Source organism: Barbus barbus (assembly GCF_936440315.1).
Source record: "Barbus barbus genome assembly, chromosome: 23".
Classification (NCBI taxonomy): Eukaryota; Metazoa; Chordata; class Actinopteri; order Cypriniformes; family Cyprinidae; genus Barbus; species Barbus barbus.
The window spans coordinates 11373464-11400170 of NC_136751.1; the positions used below are offsets into that span (position 1 = coordinate 11373464).

Here is a 26707-nt window from a genome sequence, read left to right on the forward strand (position 1 = left end):
TTAGCAGCCTTTATGGGAGGGCCCTTAGTCTCTCAGGTGAAAATCACTTAATATTCAAGGCCATTGCCACTCCCTCGCATATAAGCTTTCGATCACAAAACATGTCTTTAAAAAATGTCTTTAAAAATTAAAATCAATATATTGATTTTAAGACTGATTACTCAAAAGTCTTATTCTGGACTATTTAGTGTGGGTTTTATGGCCTTATTTTTTCCCCCAAAACTTACTAACCACGCATAATATTTTTTTTCTAAAAAATGCAAACATGTACATCCATCTTGGTCACATATTATTATATCACAGTTTGTGCTGAATACAAAAAAAAAATACATGTTGGTCAATAGTATGTTATAAGTAGCTGAAATAAGCACAAATATCAGGGCATGTCTCAAGGGCCCCAAAATCACCTCAGACCCCAGAGGGTTAATGGCTCACTAGAAGAATCCCATTCAGAATCCTCATGTATTGAAATCTTCCCATTTACGAAGGTGTTTTAAAACCTGCTGTTTCATGTTATTGTTTGCAATTTGCTTATTGTGCAATTTAACTGGTATCTACACTTTTATTATCATAATAAACTTGTTAGTTAGAACAGAAAATTACAGCGGTCTAGCCAGGTTCATACAAGCTGCTTAAAATGCTTCAAGTATTTTTTGACATTTAAATCCTAAAAAACGCTTGGAAACAGCCATTGAAAAAGGGAAGATACTTAAAACCACTTCAATTGTTGAAAACAATATATATGAAATTAGCGTAAAATTTTTGCTAATGACAATGTTAAAAAGCTTATTTATTACAAAAAAAAATAAGAGTCTATAGAAAATATTATGAAAACAATAACTGTTGTACTTTTTAATCATTATTTTGTTTATATATTATAATTGTTAAATAACCATTTAACAAGTGACATAATCAATCATTACTGCTTAAAGGGGTGATTGGATGCAAAGCTCACTTTTACATGCAGTTTGAACTGAAATGGGTGTTGGCAGTGTGTACGCACAACCACCCGATAAATGGTAAAACATTTTTTTTTTAAAACCTGGTGGATTTTTAAGTCAATTTCTTGAATCTTGAAATATTTGCTATCCTGTGGCTCCCTTGTGTGGACAACAACAGTATTATGGCCTTCATCTCTGAATCACATTAAAAAATTACTACTTTGAGTGATTACAATGATTACTTTACTGATAATATACCCACATTAAACTCAAATTTACTGATTTGGTATCTTATTTCATGCTTTAAGAGATTAAATTTTTTCAACTGACATTTTAAAGGGGTGATCGGATGCCCAAGTTGAAATGACTCTTTAGGGTCTTAATGAAAACTCTATAACATACTTTAGTTAAAATTTCTCAATGGTAGTGTAAAACAACACCCTTTTTACCCTGTCAAAAACCGCTATCCCTACCCCTCTCCCTCCATGGGGTGACGCACAGTTTTCTGAAAGACTGTAAACTTTAGCCGCATTCATCGTGAAACTTGCTAACTAGCACATTATTTGGAAAGGCGATTTGCAAAATTCATAAAAAAAAAAAAAAAAAAAAAAAAAAAAAAAAAACTTACTTCTGGAGGTGAGGCTGAATCACGAATGATTTGTCTTCAGTGGATCAAATATCGGGAGTAAATGACGACTGCAATGTTCATTATTACATCTAACAACAAAACACCTCAATCGCTGAGGAGACATTCTTTTCTACAACCGCTCCGGCATCGAAACAATGGTGGACTGATGAAGGTTCATTTTTCATTTGAAAAAGGGATATTATTTATCTGGGTTAATAAACTACGTATAAATTCATTTTATTTTCATTACGTTTAATAAAGCCCAACAAGTGTACAAAAATGGTAATTTCCTCAATACTTATAGAATATTTCACATCCAGCTAGCCAACTCTGTCCAAGTTGTTGTCATAGCCTAAAACAGGGATCCTCAAATCTGGCCCATGAGATCCATTTTCCTGCAGAGTTTAGCTCTAACCCTAATCAAATACACCCGAGCATGCCAGTCAATGTCTTCAGGATAAGAAAATCACAGATAGGAGAGTTTGATCAGGGCTGGAGCTAAACTCTGCAGCACATTGGCCCTCCAGGGCCAGATTTGAAGAACCCTGGCTTTTTTATTTCAATACAAAATAGCAAGTGTCCATAGTAAAATAATATGAAAACTATACCTGTTGTACTTTTTTTTTTTTTTTTTTTTTTGCAGTGGGGCAGGTCAAGAACGCTGAGCACACAAGTAATCTGGCTCTTTTGCTCCAAGGCTGCCCATGCCACTTTGGCAAGCCAACATTTAAAGTTTATGAACTTTAGCTTTATTATTATTATTATTATTATTATTATTATTATTATTATTAGTCATATTGAAAGGTTTAATTAAATATTACAGTGTGAATGTGGCCTAATAAAACTGAAGCAGAGAGATTTTTTGTTTTAAATTCATTCATAAATTGAATTGGAATTCCCCAAACAGTTAAGCTCTAAGTTGCAGTAATGGTAAATACCAGTTTTTAAATGAAATGATGCAAATCAGTCAAATTTCACACTGACTGCTTTTCATGCCTGCAGTCAACCAACCAACCAACAAAAAAAAAAAAAAAAAAAAAAAAAAGCTGTGGACTACACTTCAGTTTATAAACATTTGTTTACAAGGTAAAACAGTTCAAATGAGCTGCTGTTTTTTTTCCAACCTTTCAAATGAACTTAAAATATAAAATTTCTTTTATCAGTAGGTAAACTCCTTTGTCATGACTCACACCATGTTCTTGAATTCTATCATAATTGACAAGACTTGTTTTCTCATGCCTACTTCTGCATGATATTTTGGTACATAACATTGCCATCTCCAAAGAAAAAGAAAAATAATATAAAAACACTGGACTTAAACTGCACTAATAAATATTTGCCTGTCTCTTAAATGTATTTTAAATTAGAAGCACAAGTGCTCCTAAAATATGTAAGTGTAGAATAATACGGTCTCACACTGTTCTCATATTCAGTGCATCAGTGAACTTCCTCACCAATCAGATCTCTGGCAGTCTCTTGATCTTCTTGCATACGACATACATCTGACAGCTGCAGAAGTGAGTCAATATGATACGGGTTAAATTGCAGGAGAACCTGAAGAAAATAGAGAAACAGTGTCATCATACACAGCTAGCACATCTGTCGCTCATGTCTGGATACAAAAAAACTCAGTTAATTACATGTTAGAATAAAATTACCACAAAGTTATTGGGGTCCATTGACTCGACTGCATCAAAAAACTTGAACTGGACTTGCTGATAGTCACGATTATGTTCAAAGGTGAAGTGCTGAATGCCGTCATTAGACTCCACTAGACTCATAGAGATACCTAAGAGATGCAATGACAATAAGCTTTATTTCATTTCACTTCACTTTTCACTTTCACAGGGTTAACATAACAAAAGTACTCACAAATGTACACAGCAATAATTCTGGTACAAACAAGTATAATCAAGGTATTTTCAAAATATTACCGGTTTCACGGCATATAATGGTTTTTTTGCATTCCATGCATGACCAGGTGTTAACCACATTTTCTAATGACTACTGAGAGGAAATACTGCGGTAAATTGATTTAAATTTATTTTACTGTCATGATGAGTGAATATTATAGAAATAATTCACACCAAATAGTGACTAAACCAGAGATGCCAACTTTTGAGTTCAACTTGGAGTGAATATGTGTGTGTGCATGTTTATGTGATTTATGAGGACACAAATTTGTATAATGACATGGGTATGACAGAGGTATTACAATATGAAGGTGGTTTATGAGGACACTGCCTATGTCCCCGTAATTCAAAAGGCTTAAATAACATACTAAATGGTGTTTTTTTGAAAATCTAAAAATGCACAAGTCTCCTGTGAGGGCTAAGTTTAGGTGTAGGGCAATAGCACACACAGTTTGTTCAGTATAAAAACCATTATGCCTATGGAGAGTCCCCATAAACCACAAAAACCAACATGTGTGTGTATATATGTGTGTGTATATATGTATGCATGTATGTATGTATGTATGTATGTATGTATGTATGTGTGTGTGTGTGTGTATATATATATATATTATATATATATATATATATATATATATATATATATATATATATATATATATATATATATATATATATATATATATATATATATATATTTTGTCTGACATCTAGACATGCCTAGTAGTTAATGTCATAGGGAGAGTGACAATTATTTATAAGTAGGCCTATTGTTTCAAATATTTTTCTATTGATCCATTAGTCTGCATTGCTTGAACATATTTGAGAACTTATATTCATCTCCCATTCAAAAATGAATCCCGCATTTATGAGGGATTTAGGCTGTCACTCCTGAAACTTTGCTGCTTGTAGAGGATATAAAACTTTTCTTAAAACAAAACTTTTATTCAAGAATGTGCGCAAATAGCCCTTCCTTTAAAATCACTAAAAAGGTGTCATTTACTTCAGATCATCACGATCTCAGAAAGTTCCTTTATAATTAATGAATCTCTTATTTACATCGTGTTACAGAGAGATGATTCACAAGCATGCGGGGAAAAAAGTCTGGAGTTTAGAGACGAGTGAACGCAATGGCCAATCACAGCTGTTCAAGAAATCAACAGCTGTGTCTGTGATTGGCTACATTGCTCAGCGCTATGAAAACACATTGAGTGCAAACAAAAATGTGCACAGGAGCCTTTACCAAATTTGTTTCGCCAATATCCTATCATTATCGTTTTAACTGAGGGTGCTTTTGACTGCGTGAGAAAATAGATGTGTGGCGTGAGAAAAGTGTCAATGGCGTGACTCTCACGCTGAATGCGTTACAGTTGGCAGCCTTGGATTAAACATGGCCCATTAATAGTCTACATGTTAACCAGGAGTCACTCTCATTTATAATCGTGACATCGTCTGATAAAATCAGCATGCATCTATGCATCTTATCCAGAAAAGTCGCTAGGTTTGTCAGTATGTATATTCTATGGAAAAATAACCGTTAAAAAGGTCAGAAAGTTATTAAATCTAGTGCTAAGGTCGCGCTGGTGTGTGTGAGACGCGGGAGCTAATGGCAGCAGGCAGTGGATATTTGTGGCAGTCAGTGTGGATATTGTGGATTACTAGGAGTGTGAATTGGCACTGGTTTCACGATTAAATTAGATTACGATTATCATGTCAACGATCCAATTCAATTCGATATCACGATGCATCACGATTATATCAAATTTATTTTGTGCATTTTTAGTAACCATTTAGGCGCAGGGTTTTTTTGAAAAAATGCTGGATTTTGACGTCAAGATTTCAGAAGCTTGTGGCTTGAAAGGGATTAAAGATAGAGATCTATTGTAAATTAGAAAAATGTAGGGCATGACCGAAAGTTTATGTGGGGTGTAAATATACTCATATAATTTGCATATTATGATGTCACCAGGGGGCGGCCATCTTGAATTTCATAATATTCAGGAAATAGTAGATATTGAATGTTTGAACTTATTTGCATGGTTTTTTTTTTTTTTTTGTCTTTTTATACTCATTCCAAATTATCAGAAAAGAGGAAACCAACAATAAAATAGGAGAAAGTACAAAATTATTACTATACTATATAGTAGTAAAACACATGTAAACAGTAGCCTACTTTTTGATCAGTTCATCAGCAATATTCAGGAAAAAAATGGAGTGGATGTTTGAACTTATTGGCATGTTTTTTTTTGTTAGTTTTTTTATCTTTTTATCCTCATTCCAAATGATCAGGACTTTAGGACAAAGTGAAGTAGACCAAAAGATCCTCAAAAGCTACACATCACGTTGAGATCCAAAGAAATTCAGGAACAAATGAGAAAGTAAATGAGATATATCAGTCTGGAAAAGGTTATAAAGCCATTTCTAAAGCTTTGGGACTCCAGCAAACCACAGTGAGAGCCATTATCCACAAATGGCGAAAACATGGAACAGTGGGTGAACCTTCCCAGGAGTGGCCGGCTGACCAAAATGACCCCAAGAGCGCAGCGACAACTCATCCAAGAGGTCACAAAAGACCCCACAACAACATCTAAAGAACTGCAGGCCTCACTTGCCTCAGTTAAGGTCAGTGTTCATGACTCCACCATAAGAAAGAGACTGGGCAAAAATGGCCTGCATGGCAGAGTTCCAAGACGAAAACCACTGCTGAGCAAAAAAGAACAAAGGCTCGTCTCAGTTTTGCCAGAAAACATCTTGATGATCCCCAAGACTTTTGGGAAAATACTCTGTGGACTGACGAGACAAAAGTTGAACTTTTTGGAAGGTGTGTGTCCCATTACATCTGGCGTAAAAGTAACAGCATTTCAGAAAAAGAGCATCATACCAACAGTAAAATATGGTGGTGGTAGTGTGATGGCCTGGGGCTGTTTTGCTGTTTCAGGACCTGGAAGACTTGCTGTGATAAATGGAACCATGAATTCAGCTGTCTACCAAAAAATCCTGAAGGACAATGTCCGGCCATCTGTTCGTGACCTCAAGCTGAAGCGAACAAAACACACCAGCAAATCCACCTCTGAAAGACTGAAGAAAAACAAAATGAAGACTTTGAAGTGGCCTAGTCAAAGTCCTGACCTGAATCCTATTGAGATGCTGTGGCATGACCTTAAAAAGGCGGTTCATGCTCGAAAACCCTCCAATGTGGCTGAACAATTCTGCCAAGACGAGTGGGCCAAAATTCCTCCAGAGCGCTGTAACAGACTCATTGCAAGTTATCACAAATACTTGATTGCAGTTGTTGCTGCTAAGGGTGGCCCAACCAGTTATTAGGTTTAGGGGCAAGCACTTTTTCACACAGGGCCATGTGGGTTTGGATTTTGTTTTCCCTTCATAATAAAAAACTTCATTCAAAAACTGCATGTTGTGCTTACTTGTGTTATCTTTGATTAATATTTAAATTTGTTTGATGATCTGAAATATTAAAGTGTGACAAACATGCAAAATAACAAAATCAGGAAGGGGGCCAACACTTTTTCACACCACTGTAGAGAATCTTTCACCTAGATATCACATTATAGAGACGGTGTCTGTTCCCCGAACTAGAAAATACATAAAACGTCCAAACCAATTTAAGAGTAACAATTTAATTGTGACCTGATCCAGCAAAATGAGTCACAGTGACCCAAGTTTCAAAATTGAGATTTTGGTATCAATGGAAAAAGGAGACCATAAGCTTTAAAATGATATCCTAGTCAAAGTCATACCTTGAATGGTTTTAAAAATACACCCCATTTGAATTATGGTCGTCTGCCCTCTTTTTCCAATTGAAAACCTGAGAAAATTGCTTTTAAAGATTTTTGCCCGTTTTTTGTTGATATATTTCAAATTCCATTGCATTTAAATGGATAAACTATTTATTTTACAGCTTAATTTGACCAAAGACAAAATGCTATTAAACCAGGCTCAAAGAAGCTCAAAGTATTTATTTGAATAAATATTTTAAAAGACAGAAACATTGAACAGAGGTGCTACATTTTTGCTTGAGAGAGAGGGTGGGGTGTGTGTGTGTGTGTGTGTGTGTCTCTGTGTCTGCATCCTTGACTGACACCTCGCGCGTACACAAAGTCACAGAGAGAACGCTTGTGAGAGAGTGGTTGAGTGAGAGTGAATGAGTCAGTGAGTTTTTGTCTATGTTAGAGCAGGGGTTTTCAAACTGTGCGTCGCAGAGTGGGAGAAGGTGGGTCGCACAAAGCCACTTGGCAGCAGCAAAATGACACAGTTCCTAGGGCTGGACGTTATACAAAGATTAATTATGAATTGCGATATTGCTCAGTGCAATTTTCAAATCGCAAAGGTGTTGTGTGTTTTAATAACAGTGAGGGTCTCAGAGCGACGGTTCATTATTAAAATGCTCGGTCTGCATTATTAATGAGAAGAAACATGCTAATTTCTCTGCGCTGTGTTCTGCATGAGATTGCAGTCACCAGAAAATTCAAATGTTGCGAAAATTGTTTCAGGTATGTTTATGCATTTCTATCGTCTGTTTGAACTCGGTGCTGTATCTTTCCAAGGGATGTAAAGAGTTTGTTGTTTTCGTTCCTTCATATGCATTTAATCCATAAACGGTCTGTAAAAAGCATTTCACATGTACGGGTTGAGCAGGGCACAAATGCTGGGTTAATTGTAACAAACAAACATTTCCACATTAGAATAACAGAATTTACAAAATGTCCTATTATTTCCTTGCCATATATCATCACTATATACAGAAAAAATGTGCCAAAGTTAAAAAATCTTTTGACGATATAGCTGAACATTTAACAAATCGCAAAAGTAAATTTCTGGCTGAAGTAAATTTGTCATTTCGGTTTTGTGTTTATTTAAAGTGAGTTTTGTGTAAAAGTGTACTACTAATCTCATAATTTATCTTATGTAGCTTGATGCTAACGCTAGCTCTAATGCAGCTGCAGAACAGGTGCAGTTGTTCTTCATAATGCATTGTCAATTCACGTAAGGTAGCAAGAAAATGTTTTTGTATTTTTTTTAGAAATACTTTTGATAATAGTTGGGTAAATGTTTACTGGGATTGAAGCAATGTGGCTTGGTAAATGTTTTATTGCCAGAATAAAGGCTAACAATGGCTGAATAAAACAAAAGGATAATGATAAAGTAATAATGAGGATTATGTCTCATACCTGACGGAGGTGTGAAAGGCTCGTTGTGTAATAACAATAGAATCATGAATGTGGCAGCTTGCTGAGACAAACATGAGGAGGAGACAGCTTACAAGGGTCATAAATCAATTTTATTAGCCTTTTATTAGCCTTCTCTAAAAACACACATGACATGGTCTTAGAAAATGTTTCATAAAATTCACAGTTTTAGAGATTATGTTCTGAAATTTCAAATGAAGGCTTTAGCTTCATTGCGTTTCTAAAATCATATCCCCAAAGCAAAAATTTTATACATTTAAATTTTTTTAAAATATTTTTATTTTCATGTTTGAGCTTATATGAGCGTGCGAGAGAGAGAGAGAGAGAGAGTGAGAGAGAGAGAGAGAGAGCCAATAACCAAACTAATATACTTTCAAACATACTGAAAAACTAACATGTTAAATATAAAAATATTTAAAACAGCTAGATCATATTCGGATACAGCAGTCATACAATCACTATTAGGACCGCACGTCCTACTGTGAAAAGTTTGCCACATCAGTGCGGAAGTTATCAGTCTAAAAATCAGTCAAGGTGAAAACCAAAAGTAGATTTATTTTAAAGAGCAACTGTTTAATACTAAATATTGGACATAAACGAACATGTTACAGATAAAAGTATTTTCAGGTAAGTTCATGTTTTTGGAGTAAAGTTAAATTAATTGGATAGCCTACATCAGTCATACAGTGCTCCGGACCGTGCGTCCCATGACAAGCCCTGTTTTAGACTGATAACATTAACATTTCCAATGAGGAGAAGCCTAATCCTCATTTGCGTGTGTGTGAAGTGCGGTGCTGAGGTGAAATAGTGGGGCAATTTGATAGCCCAATAATAATAGGGCGTCTAATAATAATAATAAAAGGTTTTATACATTAACAGGAGAAATGAGCCTAATATCGCCCTGACTATCAACAAAGACATTTGCTATCGTCGATATCTCTGACTATCATCGATACACGATACTATCGTCTATCGGCACAACCCTAGCTTATACAGGTGCGTCTCAAAAAATTTGAATATCGTGAAAGTTAATTTTTTCTTGGAACTTACTTCAAAAAGTGAAACTTTCATATATTTTAGATTCATTACATGTAAAGTAAAACATTTCAAAAAGTTGTTTTAATTTTGATTAGAGCTTACAGCTCACGAAAGTCAAAAATCCAGTAGCTCAATATCAGAATATTTCCTAAGATCAATCAAAAAAAGGATTTGCAAAACATAAAAATTCAAGTTCTTAAAGTATGTTCATTTATGCACTCAATACTTGGTCGTGGCTCCTTTAGCACAAATTCCAGCATCAGTGAGGTGTGGCATGGAAGTGATCAGCCTGTGGCACTGCTGAGGCACTATTGAGCCTTCAGCTCGTCTGTATTGTTGGATCGACTGTTTCTGATCTTTCTCTTGAAAATATCCCATAGATTCCATATGGGGTTCAGGTCAGGCATGTAGGCTGGCCAATCAAGCACTGTAATATCATGGTCAGCAAACCACTTGGAAGTGTTTTTTGCACTGTGGGCAGATGCTAAAGTCCTGCTGGAAAAGGAAATCAGCATCTCCATAAAGCTTGTCAGCAGATGGAACAATAAAGTGCTCCAAAATCTTCTGGTAGACGGCTGCATTGACTGGACTTGATAAAATAATGGACCAACACCGGCAGACGTCATGGCTGAATTAATCTCTGATTCATCCCCAAATCAGAAAATTCTTAGAAATGTGGGCGTTTCCTCTTAAAATTAAAGAAAAGATCCTAGTAAAGAAAAAAGTAATTCAGAAAGCATCTTAACCCTTAAAAGAGGTCTTAAGGTCCAAAACTGTTAGGAGTACGGACGAGGACTTTTAAGGGGCTTAAGCAGTGGAGAAAATGGACAAAACATGAAGAGGAAGAAGAAATGTGTTGCACACAATGCATGAGAGTGAGTTAATAAGATGCTACACATTAGATCGTGCAGAGATCATGTTTGTGACCGATCTTATTAGAGACACGCTAACAACTCTGACACTGCGCTGAAATGCCATAGCGCCAGAAATGGACATAATCACTACATTAACATATTTGGCAACTGGAAAAATGCAGTAGTGATGATTTGGGTCTGTTACAGCACTTACTAGGCTATGTATCAGTTCATTTCCTATAAAACACGGTAAGTATGACAGCATGGTAAATAAAAAATAAAGAATATATATACATATATAATGCGTGTGTGTGTGTGTGTGTATGTGTGAGAGAGAGAGCGAGAGAGAGTATGGTAAAACAGGAAAAATTACGCCTGTAATTTCAAAGTGAAGGCTTATAATATAACCTACTCTTAAAAGCGCTTTTATTTCCTTCTTGACAACCAACCAATCAGTCTTCAAATGAATGTGTCATAGCTAGCAACGGGGTACAAATAAAAAGTTTTTGTTTTTTCCTCGCTCGGAGTTGCTCTCAGATTGGTCCTGAATCACTTTTAAACTAATTTTTAAGATAAATTAGGAGCTCTCTAAAAGGATTCTTAGAATCTTTAGGAATACGGGCCCAGTTCTTTTTCTCTTTAGCCCAGGTAAGATGCTTCTGACGTTTGTTTGTTTCAGAAGTGGCTTGCTAGCCCTTTTCCTGAAGACGTCTGAGCATGGTGACTCTTGATTCACTGACTACAGCTTCATTCCACTCCTTGTGAATCTCTCCCATGTGTTTGAATCATCCCTGTTGCTTGTGCACCTTTTCCTATCCAATTTCTTCCTTCCAGTCAACTTTGCATTTAATATCCTTTGATACAGCACTCTGTGAACAGCCACACCTTTCAGTAATGACCCTCTGTGACTTACCCTCTTTGTGAAGGGCGTCAATGATAGTCTTCTGCACCATTGCCAAGTCAGCAATCTTCCCCATTATTGTGGTTTCAAAGAACAAGAGATACCCAGAATTTATACTGTAGGGATGGTCATTTATTGAAACTCAAATGTAAATATTCTAATATTTTGAGATACTGGATTTGTGACTTTCATTAGCTGTAAGCTCTAATCACCAAAATTAAAAAAAACGTTTGAAGTGTTTTACTTTACATGTAATTAATCTAAAATATATGAAAGTTTCACTTTTTGTAATAAGTTACAAAAAAAAATTTCACGATATTAATTTGTTTTGAGATGCACCTGTATATCTTTATTATAACAGTCTGAGTAATTCTGATTCTTGAAAAGTAAACTTTGAAGTGTCAACTTCATGAATATATGTTGATTATGTATCTAGTAAGAAAGACTCATGAGCAGGAACCTTTTTATTTTGGGTATGTCATTTGTGTCTCCATGATGAAAATGGTGGGGGGGGGGGGGGGGGGGGGGGGGGGGGGGGGGGTGACAGCTAAGGGGTTAATGAAAATAGGTTAAAATTAAGTTGTCTGTATTTAGTAGATTGTGTTTAGCACACAAAAGTGTGATGATCAGGTCACCACACTGAGGTACAGAAATTCTACATTGATTAAAAAAAATAAATAAATTGTATCGGTGCAACCCTAGTGCAGTTGTCAGGTTTGTAGTGGTTATATTGTTTAATGTCATGTCAATAATTGGTGAAGGTCATTTTCCTGGGGCCCCACAAACCCACAGATTGGCTCTGCCCAAATCCTACAAACTGATACAGCGGCAGCTCTGGGTAATATTTCTGAACACTGAACAAACATTCCGGGAAAATATGAAAAAGGGTCTGGTCTGACCTGGTCGACTGAAGCGGGGCCATGTGTCTTTGAAAACAGTCATCCAAGTACACCGATGAAGCTGCCTCTGTCTCTGTTTTGATCTGAATATGGACACAAACAAACAAGAAAACATTCAGAATTTCAACTGACCCTTCACAAACACCTGCCCCCCTTCATTACTGTTGCTATGACAAGCTATGGTGCTCTTACTCCACACATCATGTTACCACACAGTGAAAAAAAACACTGCAGAGCAAAGAGAAAACTGACAATGTGCCGACAGACAAGACAGAACAGGTACTTCAGGTATGAAACAGTCTCAGCTTTCAAATTTTTTTAATTTAAGAAATTAAAGCAAACACCATTTTGTGGCTCTTTAATGTGTTGTGACAGATCGCTGTAGAGTAGGGCTGTTGAGAATAAAATAGACTATTCGATTTTTAAAAATCCTCGACTTCATTTTGCTCGCGCCGACTAGTAGTAGTAGCCCTTTATTGTCACTAGTCACAAGTACCAGCGAAATTAGCCATCAACCTGTCCATACATACACAAACATACATACAATATGACAAGGGGGTAGACAGGACAGGAAGACAGGGAATTTTGGAAGATAATACAGCATAAACATGAGGAAGGGAGAGGAGAAAAAAAATAACCCCCAGACTATGCTCCTGCGGGAGTACAGTGTGAGAACAGGAAAAAAACACCTCAGCAACAGAAGCACATAATCATAACAGACACATGACTAGCAACGGGGGGGACAGTTGATCCATCTCTGGCAAGCAGCCATCCGGTCCTGCAGCCCAAGGCGCCGGTCACAGACCCGCTTGTCAGGTGGCGGTGCGAAGCGGCGAAGGCGTTGCATTAGGGTTGGGAGGTGAAATGCATATCAGTATATGAGTGGAGTTCGTGTGTTCGTTGGCCTGGGTTAGTAGTCACGCTGGAATTCAAAAACAAGTTGCCTCAGTCCGCAGATTGTAATAGCGACACAGCAGGTTGCCACGGAAACAGCCTTGGTCAGGACCCCGACAGAGTCAACAAAATCAGGTGTCTGGAAGGGGGGAGGAACGCAAGAGAGCGTCTTCACTGCAGTGCTCTTCCGGGGTTGTTTACACCAGCAGTGACCTTGCCGAGCGAGCTGGTTTAGGGGAGCCGAAAGATGATAAGATTGCGATTGTTTGGTCTTGGATCGAGTAGCCGCATTCCAATTTCACGGCTACTCTCTTAGTCCTTTCTGGTCTCCAAATCCATCAATTTTCAATCATGACGGGCAGCATTGTGAGGCTTTGGACAGCTGTTTCGTCTCCTGAATTCTTCGATAACCCAGAGCAAAGCTTAATCCAATCAGCAGAAAACCCGTTAACATGGTTCCGAATAGGTAGATGTCAATGTCCTCCATGGAAAGAGCCGCCAGACACACGACCCCGATCAGGTTCCCCGATCCCCTCGATCCCAGGCTTCTCATCGAGAAGATGGTGTCAATTTCGTTGCGAGACCAGTTGATCAAATCCATGATTTTTCAGTTTTTCAGAGCACTGCAGAAGGTATCTCTCAAGTACAAGACGAGACGAAGAGCAACCAGGGAAGATAAGGGGAGGACAGGAGAGAAAATGCGACCGCCTTCGCTGAGAGCCAAACAATATAACTGGCAAACAGACTAACTGGCAAACAGACTAACTGGCAAAATGTTACAAATGTGCTGCATTTCACAGACGAGAATCCATAAAACACATTATTAGACTGTTTTCCAAGGCTCAATTGTGAATTCACAAACGCTATTCAATTTAAATAATTTTATGCGATGCAATTCTAAAACATATGCATTTTAATTATTTACATGCGTGTAGGTTACGCACGTGGATCACACAGCGGCTCCGTTCACAGTAGTTCCACAGAAACTTATTCACATGTGTGGAGCATCTCAAACTCCATCTCTGCATGTTGTTGTGAGTTTGGGTTTATTATAACATTCATCTGGGAAGGCAACGTGCGCCATTTCATCAGATTTGTAAGGTAAATAATTTATAAATCTACGCAAACACAGGAGAATACATCGTGGTTTCAAAATATAAGCTCAAACCCTCACTCTGAGTTTAGATTTTTTGATGTCCACATATTCATTTAATTACAGTGGCTATAGCATTTATGTCCTAAAGAAAATGTCCCAAATATTAACTCTCTGGGATCAGCTGTCTCACCGGCGAGACAAGCTCATTTTTTTCTTCGTGCAAAAGACACTAAAAATACTCTGTTGATTTTGGTCACACAAATAAGTGTTATATATCAATCGAAACCGTTTACTTTTTTGTGTGTACACTCATGATTACAAAACTTTGTGGTTTTGGGGAAAAAAAGAAAACAAACAGGGTGCGCTCTGTCTTCTCCGTCTCCGTGAACTGCTTTTTGAGACACGTCACTAAAATTAACGGTAATTCAGCAAATTCTCAACACAGACATGGGAGTTATATCTATAGAAAGCTTGAAGTGTCTACTTTTAAATGAAGTCTTATTGAAAACAAACATTCTGTGATGAAGTAATCCGTATGAAACCAACACAATGTTCAGTCTTTCCCATCTAACTCATCTCTAATGCAATCCCGCCCCCTCGCGCCGTTCATATATAAATAACCACGTGAGCCGCGTGCTCATGGAGACGGCTACTGTTTGTTTCTGGAAGAAGACGTGCTGAGTAAAGGCTGGATTTCCCTCAAAAGAAGAACAATATTTCATCCAGAAGAGAAGATCGATCTGATGAGTAAGTAATGTTTCTTTAATGTTAAGTAATGTTATTGTGACATGAACACATTACTAGTTGGGTTGTTCCCAAACTGAGTCTATAGCCCTATTCGCACAGGATTAGTATTACCTGGTGACCTCCAGTCATTTGTAATAATTGTGGAGGTTGTCTGTGATCTTAATCCCATGCGAATCAGCCATGTCTGTAATTTGTAAAGTAAAAATTCCCTCGCAAATGACCTACCATATTTAGCTGAACACAGAGGTCCTGTGATAATATTAGTCCCGTGCGAATCGGCATCTCTGTGATTTGGTCAGCATTTGGCGGGTCGTATAGAATCTTTCAAGGTTTTTGTTTCCTGTGTGCATTTTTATCCATCTTTCGCAAAGAATGGATCTGTGATTGAGTGTTTGATAGTATTTTGGGTGCTGTCATATTGCTACACCATACAATTTGCAGAAAGAGAAATCTGAAAAGGTTTAATATGTTACAAATAAATCAAGCATAAAGCTGGAGATTATTTTAACCTGATGAAATGTAAATGACACGGGTCACAAAACTATATTAGTTTCTTTTCTTTTTTTTATCCATCTAATTGGACCATAGAACGGGACTCTCAAAGCCTTGACATCAGTGAGATAAGTCAGTAATTTCGAGCAAAATCACAGGCTTCGCTTATCCCGTGCGAATGCACCACAAGAAATTCAGATGTGGGGGAGTAATTTAAAAATCACACATGGTCCCCAGATGATACTAATCCCGTGCGAATAGGGGTTATGACTGCAGAATGATATCTTCTATACTATAAAATCATACATGATGTTCAGGATGGCTATATGACTACAAAATCAGTTGGGTTTTTCCCAAACTATAATTCCTGACTAAAATGTTTGAGTTTTTTTTTTTCGATAATACAAAGCATGCGTGAGTCTATGGCTACAAAACACATACATACATACATACATACTAGGGGTGTGCGATATGACGATTTTTGATCGTGGACGATAATAATGTCTCCACGATCTGCTTTTGAAGAAATATCGTAGTATCGTGCTACAGCGCACATTATGTCAAATACAGTTCTGGCGCATCCGTCTCTATATACTGTACAACACGACATACAGCAGTAGAGTTACTCTGACAGGACACTGCACTTATTCGCGATCGCAAAAGTACATTATTTGCATACAAGCCTTGCTGGTTAAATGTTTCATTCGCGCGCTGGTCTGACGTGCGCCTTTTCTGAGCACATACACCTGAAGCACGCGCACTAAAAAGCCTGTCTAACAGCGCCTGATTACTCAACTAACTTATCTTTTGCGCTAATACTGTCAAAAAACACAAGGTTTACATACAGACTCAGTTGGTTATCTCTAAAATGAAAATAAATAGTTAAGAGAGAAACAGATGCGTGCCTGTATATTAGATGCGTGCAGCTCTTAAAGGGACAGAACACTAAACATGCTGTCGACTGTCATTAAAGGGATAGTTCACCCTAAAATTTAATTTCTGTCATTATTTACTCACTCACATGTTGTCCCAAACCTCTATTAATTTCTTGTGCTGAACCCAAAATAAGATACAGGTCCTTTTCAAAAAATTAGCATATTGTGATAAACTTCATTCTTTTCTGTAATGTACTGATAAACATTAGACTTTCATATATTTTAGATTCATTACAACACAACTGAAGTTGTTCAAGCCTTTTATTGTTTTAATATTGATGATTTTGGCATACAGCTCATGAAAACCCAAAATTCCTATCTCAAAAAATTAGCATATCATGAAAAGGTTCTCTAAACGAGCTATTAACCTAATCATCTGAATCAACTAATTAACTCTAAACACCTGCAAAAGATTCCTGAGGCTTTTAAAAACTCCCAGCCTGGTTCATTACTCAAAACCGCAATCATGGGTAAGACTGCCGACCTGACTGCTGTCCAGAAGGCCATCATTGACACCCTCAAGCAAGAGGGTAAGACACAGAAAGAAATTTCTGAACGAATAGGCTGTTCCCAGAGTGCTGTATCAAGGCACCTCAGTGGGAAGTCTGTGGGAAGGAAAAAGTGTGGCAGAAAACGCAGCACAACGAGAAGAGGTGACCGGACCCTGAGGAAGATTGTGGAGAAGGACCGATTCCAGACCTTGGGGGACCTGCGGAAGCAGTGGACTGAGTCTGGAGTAGAAACATCCAGAGCCACCGTGTACAGGCGTGTGCAGGAAATGGGCTACAGGTGCCGCATTCCCCAGGTCAAGCCACTTTTGAACCAGAAACAGCGGCAGAAGAGCCTGACCTGGGCTACAGAGAAGCAGCACTGGACTGTTGCTCAGTGGTCCAAAGTACTTTTTTCGGATGAAAGCAAATTTTGCATGTCATTCGGAAATCAAAGTGCCAGAGTCTGGAGGAAGACTGGGGAGAGAGAAATGCCAAAATGCCTGAAGTCCAGTGTCAACTACCCACAGTCAGTGATGCTGGTGGTGGTCCACTGTGTTTTATCAAGGGCAGGGTCAATGCAGCTAGCTATCAGGAGATTTGGGAGCACTTCATGCTTCCATCTGCTGAAGAGCTTTATGGAGATGAAGATTTAATTTTTCAGCACGACCTGGCACCTGCTCACAGTGCCAAAACCACTGGTAAATGGTTTACGGACCATGGTATTACTGTGCTCAATTGGCCTGCCAACTCTCCTGACCTGAACCCCATAGAGAATCTGTGGGATATTGTGAAGAGAAAGTTGAGAGACGCAAGACCCAACACTCTGGATGAGCTTAAGGCCGCTATCGAAGCATCCTGGGCCTCCATAACACCTCAGCATTGCCACAGGCTGATTGCCTCCATGCCACGCCGCATTGAAGCAGTCATTTCTGCAAAAGGATTCCCGACCAAGTATTGAGTGCATAACTGAACATAATTATTTGAAGGTTGACTTTTTTTGTATTAAAAACACTTTTCTTTTATTGGTCGGATGAAATATGCAAATTTTTTGAGATAGGAATTTTGGGTTTTCATGAGCTGTATGCCAAAATCATCAATATTAAAACAATAAAAGGCTTGAACTACTTCAGTTGTGTTGTAATGAATCTAAAATATATGAAAGTCTAATGTTTATCAGTACATTACAGAAAATAATGAACTTTATCACAATATGCAAATTTTTTGAAAAGGACCTGTATTTTGAAGAATGAGGGTAACCAAACAGTTGCTGGTCCACATTGACTTTGATAGTATGAAAGAAAAATCCAATGGAAGTCACTGAGGACCAGCAACTGTTTGGTTTTCCACCTTCTTCAAAATAGCATTTATGTTCAGCAGAAGAAAGAAACTCATTCAGGTTTAAAACTACTTTTGAGTAAATGATGGTATAAAAATAAAACATTATGACAGAATTGACAGACAGATGATTATTTAGTTTTTGGGGGAACTATTCATTTAACGTTAACAAAACAACAAAACGCAAAGAGAAAAAAAAATCACTCACTATTCTTGACTGAAAAACTTTAATACAGTTGCTTTAAGAATCAGTCTCTCTTGTGTTTTATTTTTATATTTGTTCATTCAATTTCATTGAATGCTCCTGCTAAATACACCTATTGTACCTGAAAATAAAGCACTGTTTGTTTTATTTGTATATTATGTGTATTTGTAATGTGTATCTTTGTTCTTATTTTTTTAATAAGAAAGATAAAATGACAGATTTTTATCTTCGCCCACTTTGGCCTAAATACCTGCAATGTCTTTTTTTTTTTTTTTTTGTTAGCTTGAAAGGCTTTGTTTTTCTAGTTTGGCTGTAATGCTCAGACAACTTGTAAAACCAAAATAGTAAAACCAACATGACAAAGAATCGTGATAAAATCGTGAATCGTGATATTTCTAAAAAAAAATCGTGATATGATATTTTTCCCATATCGCCCACCCCTAAAACATACATACATATACACACACACACACACACATATATCAGGTATGATTTACTTGTTTCACTTGTTGGACAGAATCTGTTGCAGGAATGAGTCAAAGTCACTACATTTCACTGCTGGTTATACTCTGTATAATTGTGTATGTGACAAATAAAACTCTTGAAAGTCTGTTCACATCTCTGTGGTTAGATCAGTGTGCACAATAATGTGTCTATTGACCTTCATTGTGTATGTTTTGATTATACTGTGTTGTAAATAAAATACAAATAATTTTAAAAAGCCATTTTTTCAATCTCCTCACATTCTGTCTTACCTGCCTCATAGTCACAGTCACACTAGTCTCTCGTAGCCAGACCTTCAGACTGACGGCAGAAGGTCTGGAATAGATGGTCGCTTTCATTGGCCAAGGCCCGCCCATGAGGACGTTTGACCGACATGTCAAACAACCAATCATCGTTCGTTTCGTTTAGTGTCACGTTTCGGGGCATGGAAATGTTGCCACAATAACAAACCTGTGTGTGATGTATTTTTCTCTCGGATGTATTTTAAAGATTATATGCTGCGAACATTAAATATTTCACATACTTTTGAAAATCCAGCGTTTAGTTGACCCTGATAAGCGTTCGTCGTCACAGTTGTAAACACGGAGGCTTTCTTCTTTCGTGAGGGGGTTTGGCGTCACGGCATCTTTGTTTCCCGGCGGACCGAAAATAAACGCGACACTCGCATCTCCCGGAAATCCGGTTTAATTCAACCAGAAAAGTGTGCCATATGCATCAGACGTTTAGCTAACAGTTCATGGGCGTGACGTCTGAGGCTGGGACTACAGTCACATTGATGGGCCATTAGGGGAGGGACCTTTGTCTATCAGGTGAAAATCACTTAATATTCAAGGCCATTGCCACTCCCTCACATATAGGCTTTTGATCACAAAACGGGTCTTTAAAAATTTTAATCAATATATTGTTTTCTGTGAAAGAGTAAGCAGAATGATTTTCACATAATTGTTTAGTAAATATTTTAGCCTACAAGACGGATTACTCAAAAGTTCATTTAGTGTGGGTTTTATGGCCTTATTTCAGCTACATTTTCCCCCCAAAACTTACTAACCACGCATAATTTTTTTTTTTCAAAAAAATGCAAACATGTACATCCATCTTGGTCACATATTATTGTAGGACAGTTTGTGCTGAATAAAAAAAAAAAAAAAAAAAACATGTTGGTCAATAGTATGCTTTAAGTAGCTGAAATAAGCACAAATATCAGTGCATGTCAAAACATCTCAAGGGCCCCAAAATCACCTCAGACCCCAGAGGGTTAAAGAGTAAGTGGACATTTTAATTAAATGGTGCTTGGTCAATATTAAACGAGGATTAGATCACACAGTAATGTGTAAAAACAATCGACAGGCTGCTGACGCCCCCTGCAGGCCTTTGTTGTAATGCATAATCTACATTAGCTCTATTGTTTATAACACGATGTATTTTAACAGTTTTCTTCAATAAAACCATATGATTTCTTGCTTACGATACTTTTTTTTTAAAAGTAAATATAAAGGTTATTGTTCACTTACATCTATTTTTATTACCACAAAAAAACTATTATAATTAATAAACTTTTATAAACTTTATAAAAAAATATTATAAACTTTATTATAATTACTTTATTATAATTACTCACGTATATGATTCGCAGATTAATTTGCTAATTTACAAGTTAAAGCAATTTTAAACCAAAAGAAGAAACAAAAGAGAGCTCAATTCATTACTCGCACGCTGTTCTCACACACAAAGCACACACAAGCATAGAGACGCGTTTCAGACAGCACAGAAATACCCAGTTGATTCCTTTTTCACATCTCCCTGCCTTTAAGATACATACACAAAGTTATGTCAAAAAACCCATCACAGCATTCTCATTCTTTGTGCTTTAAATTTCTTTTTTTTTCTTGCTTATCCAAAAAAAAAAACAATCCAATCTGTGACTCAAAAACCACAATATGATCCGTTGAACTGCTATATACAATTGATATTATATAGCTGGTCCGTGAGAATATTTTCAAAATGTAACCGGTCCGTGGTGCAAAAAAGGTTGGAGACCCCTGATTTAGCCAAAGCAACTTACAAATGAGGACAACAGAAGCAATCAAAACCAACAAGAGCCATAATATTTAAGTGCTGTGACAAGTCTTAGTTAGCCTAACGCAGTGTATATTATGTAGTAAGCATTTACGTATAATAAACCAAAAAAGAAAACAAGTCAAAGAACAAAAAAGAATAGAGAATGCTAGGGTTACAGGGTCATAGATAATATATAATCATATAAAAAAGAATTAGAATAGAAAGGGCTAGAGTTTACGTTTACAGATTAGTTATGAATTAATGAATTCAAGTTATTATTTGTTGTTCCTACAACTTGGATAGGCGACAAGACTTTTGTCAGGGGGTGTATATGACTTCAAAGCTATGCTTGTCTCTCTTCTTACGTCTATATTTTGGACTGCATGCTAAACAATCAGAGCTCAGGGTGCCGCCCAAAGTGCTGCAATAACATTCAGATTATTTTTTTTTTCCACAATCATCGTTTTCATGATCGATCATCGCTGTCACGACAGAGTACCCGAGTACTCAATCAATAAATCCCTCATTTTTACATTTGTAATGAAAAAAGTGCATCAGATGATATATAAATCATTATAAATCAGATTTCTAAGCATACAAATGCATATTAATAGCCTAAATGAATCAGTGTATAACATCATTTGCAGTGCATGATCATCCATGAATTTAAAGTTTGACATGTGTAAGCATTTCAATTTACATTAAATAATGTTCTGTTAATCATTATTTAATGTTCAATAACAGGGCTCGCAAAAAAAAAAAAAAAAAAAAAATTGCTAGCCTGACGTCGCAGGGCTATTGTGTTTTCCAGTCGGGCTACCAAAATGCATCACCACCCTCCCCGACGGGCTCTCTTAAATACAGGGCTCCGACGGGTCCTTAAAGGGGTCATCGGATGCCCAAGTTATGATATGATTCTTTAGGGTCTTAGTGAAAAGTCTATAACATACTTTGGTTAAAATTTCTTAACTGTAGTGTAAAAAAAAACACTTTTTTTACCATGTCAAAATCAGCTCTGTTTTTAGAAAACCATTCTAGTCCATGTTGGTTTAAATGCTAATGAGCTCTGCTGACCCCGGCCATCTCTTCCGTGGGGTGACGAGCAATACGGTTTACTTTAGCCACGAAACTGGCTAACTAGCACATATTAGGAAAGGCAATTTGCAAAGATTCTAAAAATCCCTTATACTCACTTCTTCTGTAGATGAATCTGGATCACGAATGATTCACGAACACAGATGCATTTAGACAGATCGGGGATCGGCGCATTCCCTTCAAAACTAAATGTAACTTTAATCCTCTGCATCTTCAGCAGCTCAGATGTTGGGAGTAAATGACGACTGCTATGACTCCTTTAAATTTGATACAACTAAATTGAAGAGTTTTAAAGCCTTAAGTTTTACATATGTGAGAATTACAAGTGTTACATGTGTAAGAAAAGTCTTAATTATAATTTCAAGAGGTCTTACAGCTGGGAGTGAAAAGGCAAGAATCGCGATATGGCTGGATTAAACTTCAAAAGGCAAATTATGTAATTGAATAAATATGAGCGCTGCACATTTTGAAGTCAAAACACTGCACGATGTCTTTATGTGAATGCATCTCTGAAGAGAACCCACTGTCCTCAGAAACGTATCTTAGGCATTTTCATGTCATCTTGCCTATAATGCCTGATAAAACAGTGTTTATGAGCCCGGTGCTGCTTTGTGTACAGCCCTTTCCGGGGGAACCACTTTATTTCAGCGGCCGCTCTTAAAGCACCACCTTGTGGCAGAGAATGAATTTGCATTTCCAAAAAATCTTATGTTTAGATCAATGCCCAACTGTGCATGTCGACCCAGGTTTTTACGCAGGAAACACCTAGAGTTGTAAATGTGAAAGAAGTTAATGTGCCTTCTAAAAATCTAAACAATTTAGACAGTAATACTCGTTTTAAATTAATATAAATTCATATTTTGACATCCCTTTTCATAAAAAGGATTTAAAAGGTTGAAATACCCCTTTATAAGATTTTTGTTTTTGTGAAAACCTGTATCTGAATTGTAAATGTCATTTTATGGCTTAATGTTACTATAGATATTGTCCAACCCAACTCATAGTGTTCATTTGACTTGTGCAGCTCTTAAAAAGTCAAATTGCCTTAAATTGATTTTAAAATTATGCAGATACCCTGTAAATAGTAAAATAAAACTCTTTCCTTAATATTCATTGATATTTGTGACCCTCTCTGTGAAAACCCAGCTAAAGTCACAATCTAATTCTGAGATAAAGAGCATCAAAATTGTGATAGCCACAAAAAGGTCATTTGTGTTTATTGCTGTAAATGATATATCAGATATATACGAGTTCAATCATCTCAGGTGTGTGTGTGTCCAGTCCCGTATTCGCCGCCCTTCACCAGGCTCCCGACGGGAGTGGGTGTGTGAGAGAGGAGGGGCGCTGAAACAGCCAGGGCTGGCGGCGTGTGATGAGGCGCACCTGATGTGAATAGAGCCTCATCACCGCCGCTGTTTAAATGCCGAGCGCGCCTCTCCTCGAGAGACCGGTCTCTTCCCCGTGCATGCACGCTGGTGTCCTCGTGGTTCCAGGAAGGGAGCGTTGAGAGGATTCCCGCACCGCCAAAGACGCGAGCTGCCGGACCCGCAGTCCGGATAGAGCAGAGCACCCGTGAGACGGCTGACGGGCCAGGATGCCGGGCCGTCGAATCCCCCGGAAGTGCCAAGGACGGACGTTGGACGAAGCCGCTCAGGAGAAGCTGCCGCCACTCGCGCCCCGGTCCCAAGAGGGGAGCGCGTGCTGCCACCGGACTCCGCCCCTTCCCTAGACCCTTCCCTTCCGAACACTGCCTCCCTTCATGAACCCCGCAGCACGACCAGGACACCAGATCCCCTGTTTATTTTGGACACTTTTACCCCCTTTTGGACACTTTGATTATACATATATATACACACACACACATATACACACACACAGACACACACACATATACATATATATACTGTATTTTCCGCACTATAAGGCGCACTTAAAAGCCTTTAATTTTCTCAAAAAACGACAGTGCACCTTATAATCCGGAGCGCCTTATATATCCTTTTCACATGTGAGTTTAAAATATTCTAGCTGAGCCCCCAGCGTGAGTTTTTTTCAGGCGACCGTTATTTTCGAATGTATAGCCTTATTGTTTCCATGGCGACGCGTCGTGCTTGTCATGTGACACACCGCAGCAACAATAGCGCTGTATGACACATGGATCGCTTTTACTTTGTTTTTTCCTTTCTTTTATTATTAATATTCACAAACATACTCACAATATTATGAAATATCTGATATTCCGATTCTCAAATATGTGAAAGTAAATTTATTTGGTAGTTTAAAAATACTTTTATAATCACTGTGTTAGTTGATCTATACCGGGTGATGGGCGCCGCCATGTTTGTTCGCGCTGAATCCGAGCTGTGGGAATAAGACCATGTAAATTCATCCTCTCTTCCCGAAAAACCTTAAAGTAAGCCTCCGGTTAAACTGGGAGAAGAGCAGAGTAAACTTTAAAGTTATCTACACAATCTGTATATGATATCAATAAAACATGTTGTCAGATTATATTTGTAACGATCATTATTGCTGCTTCCATAGACATCAGCGTGTATTTTACAAACTATAAATGTATGGTTTTGCTAGTACTTATGTGTTTTTAAATGTCTGAAACCTAAAATAAGCATTATATGGTTGAAAACACTGCATATTTGTGATAATATGACAAGCGCTCGGCAGCCAACGCGCGAAAGCAGATTTGAATTCAGCAGTTGATGACGTGACTCACTGAAGGTTCTGCACATTATGCACATCAATGTTTGAACAACGTTACCATGGGAGTGAACGGAGTTGTCAGAACGCTTAATAAAGTTTGACTTTATCTGACTGTTTTGTTGACATTCCCTTTAGCACAGCTCCATCTAGTGGATGCATAACGCAAACCCAGTCAAACGTTTGACTGCAGTATCTTCTATTCTATGCGCCTTATAATCTGGTGCGCCCTATATATGAAAACAGTTCTAAAATAGGCCATTCACTGAAGGTGCGCCTTATAATCCGGTGCGCTTTATAGTGTGGAAAATACGGTACACATATATATGCACATATACAGTGGGTACGGAAAGGTATTCAGACCCCCTTAAATTTTTCACTCTGTTATATTGCAGCCATTTAACTCAGGTGCTGTCCATTTCTTCTGATCATCCTTGAGATGGTTCTACACCTTCATTTGAGTCCAGCTGTGTTTGATTATACTGACTGGACTTAATTAGGAAAGCCACACACCTGTCTATATAAGACCTTACAGCTCACAGTGCATGTCAGAGCAAATGAGAATCATGAGGTCAAAAGGAACTGCCTGAAGAGCTCAGAGACAGAATTGTGGTAAGGCACAGATCTGGTCAAGGTTACAAAAAAATTTATTCTGCATGCGCACACGCGCGCGCACGCACGCACACACACTAGTGTTGTCACGATACTGGAATTTCTAACTTCGATACGATACCTTGAAAAATATCGATATTCGATACCATTTTCGATACCACGGATAAAAAAACTGCCACAATAGTAAGGGGGTAATTTTTTTAATTTAAAGATAAATGTAACAAGTCGAGAACATGCGGTATATTTTACATGAACAAAAAAATGTCTTGAGGTACTGCATTTGTTGATTTATTTATTAATCTTTTATTAATCTTAGTTAAATGTTAATTGAAACTAACGTTTACTAATGCATGTACTAATTAAAATCCAAAGTTCTATTTGCTGATATTCTCATTTGCTTCATAACCAAAATATTTCCAGATATAGGGCTTTATATAGGGCCGTTTTATTTTTTGCTACATTAAATTTTTTCCATTTTAATTTTTCTGGATTCCGTTTTTTTCCGTTATAATTTTTCTGGACTTTTTTTTTTAATGGTCAAATTAAATGCTATTAATCTAAAAGCATGTCTAATTCATTAAAATCATGAAAGTTATACAATTTAACATTTAATTTATTAAAAGTGTAACAAAAATGACACGTTTAGGGCCGTATGAAATGTTTTTTTTTTCTCACCTTATGTTTTATTGTTACCAAATTCTGTGTTTTAGCATGTCTATTATTTGAATGCATACAAACTATTTTTATTTATTCTTACAGTAGCCTTATGAAATGTGTTTCCCCCTCAGAAATTCTGTGTTGTGTATTTACATTTTACTGGATATCAGATGAAGGCATAAAACAATTTTAATTAATTTATATTTGAATTAATGAAAATTAAACATTTACATTTTTGGCAAATGAAGGGGATTTACTATTAAAATTAAAATATTTTGTGATTTTTTTTTTTAAACATTAACAGTAGTAGTAAGTAGTAGTATTATGTACATTCTACTAAATAATAGTAATATAGCCTATTTCTGGCACACGGTCTTTAATAGGCCAAGTTAAACCGAACTTTTATTTTGACGGGTTGCCGTTAATACCTTTAAAGTTCTGTGTGTGTATGATATGACGCTAGTTTTACTCAAATTAAATGGTAAAATGCTCGTAA

General features: G+C 37.3%; 1 protein-coding gene across 2 annotated transcripts in view; it reads right to left on the reverse strand.

Moving 5' to 3' along the window:
• LOC306842968 (ribosome quality control complex subunit TCF25-like) overlaps positions 1 to 26707 on the reverse strand; it is a 174694-nt gene that overhangs the window by 108611 nt on the left and 39376 nt on the right. For both annotated transcript variants that reach the window (XM_079374204.1, XM_079374205.1), the window contains exons 6-8: positions 12382 to 12464; positions 3228 to 3358; positions 3024 to 3123 (exon numbers count right to left, since the gene is read on the reverse strand). In XM_079374204.1, the coding sequence (XP_079230330.1) occupies positions 3024 to 3123; positions 3228 to 3358; positions 12382 to 12464 (314 nt within the window). The remainder of the gene's footprint in view (positions 1 to 3023; positions 3124 to 3227; positions 3359 to 12381; positions 12465 to 26707) is intronic.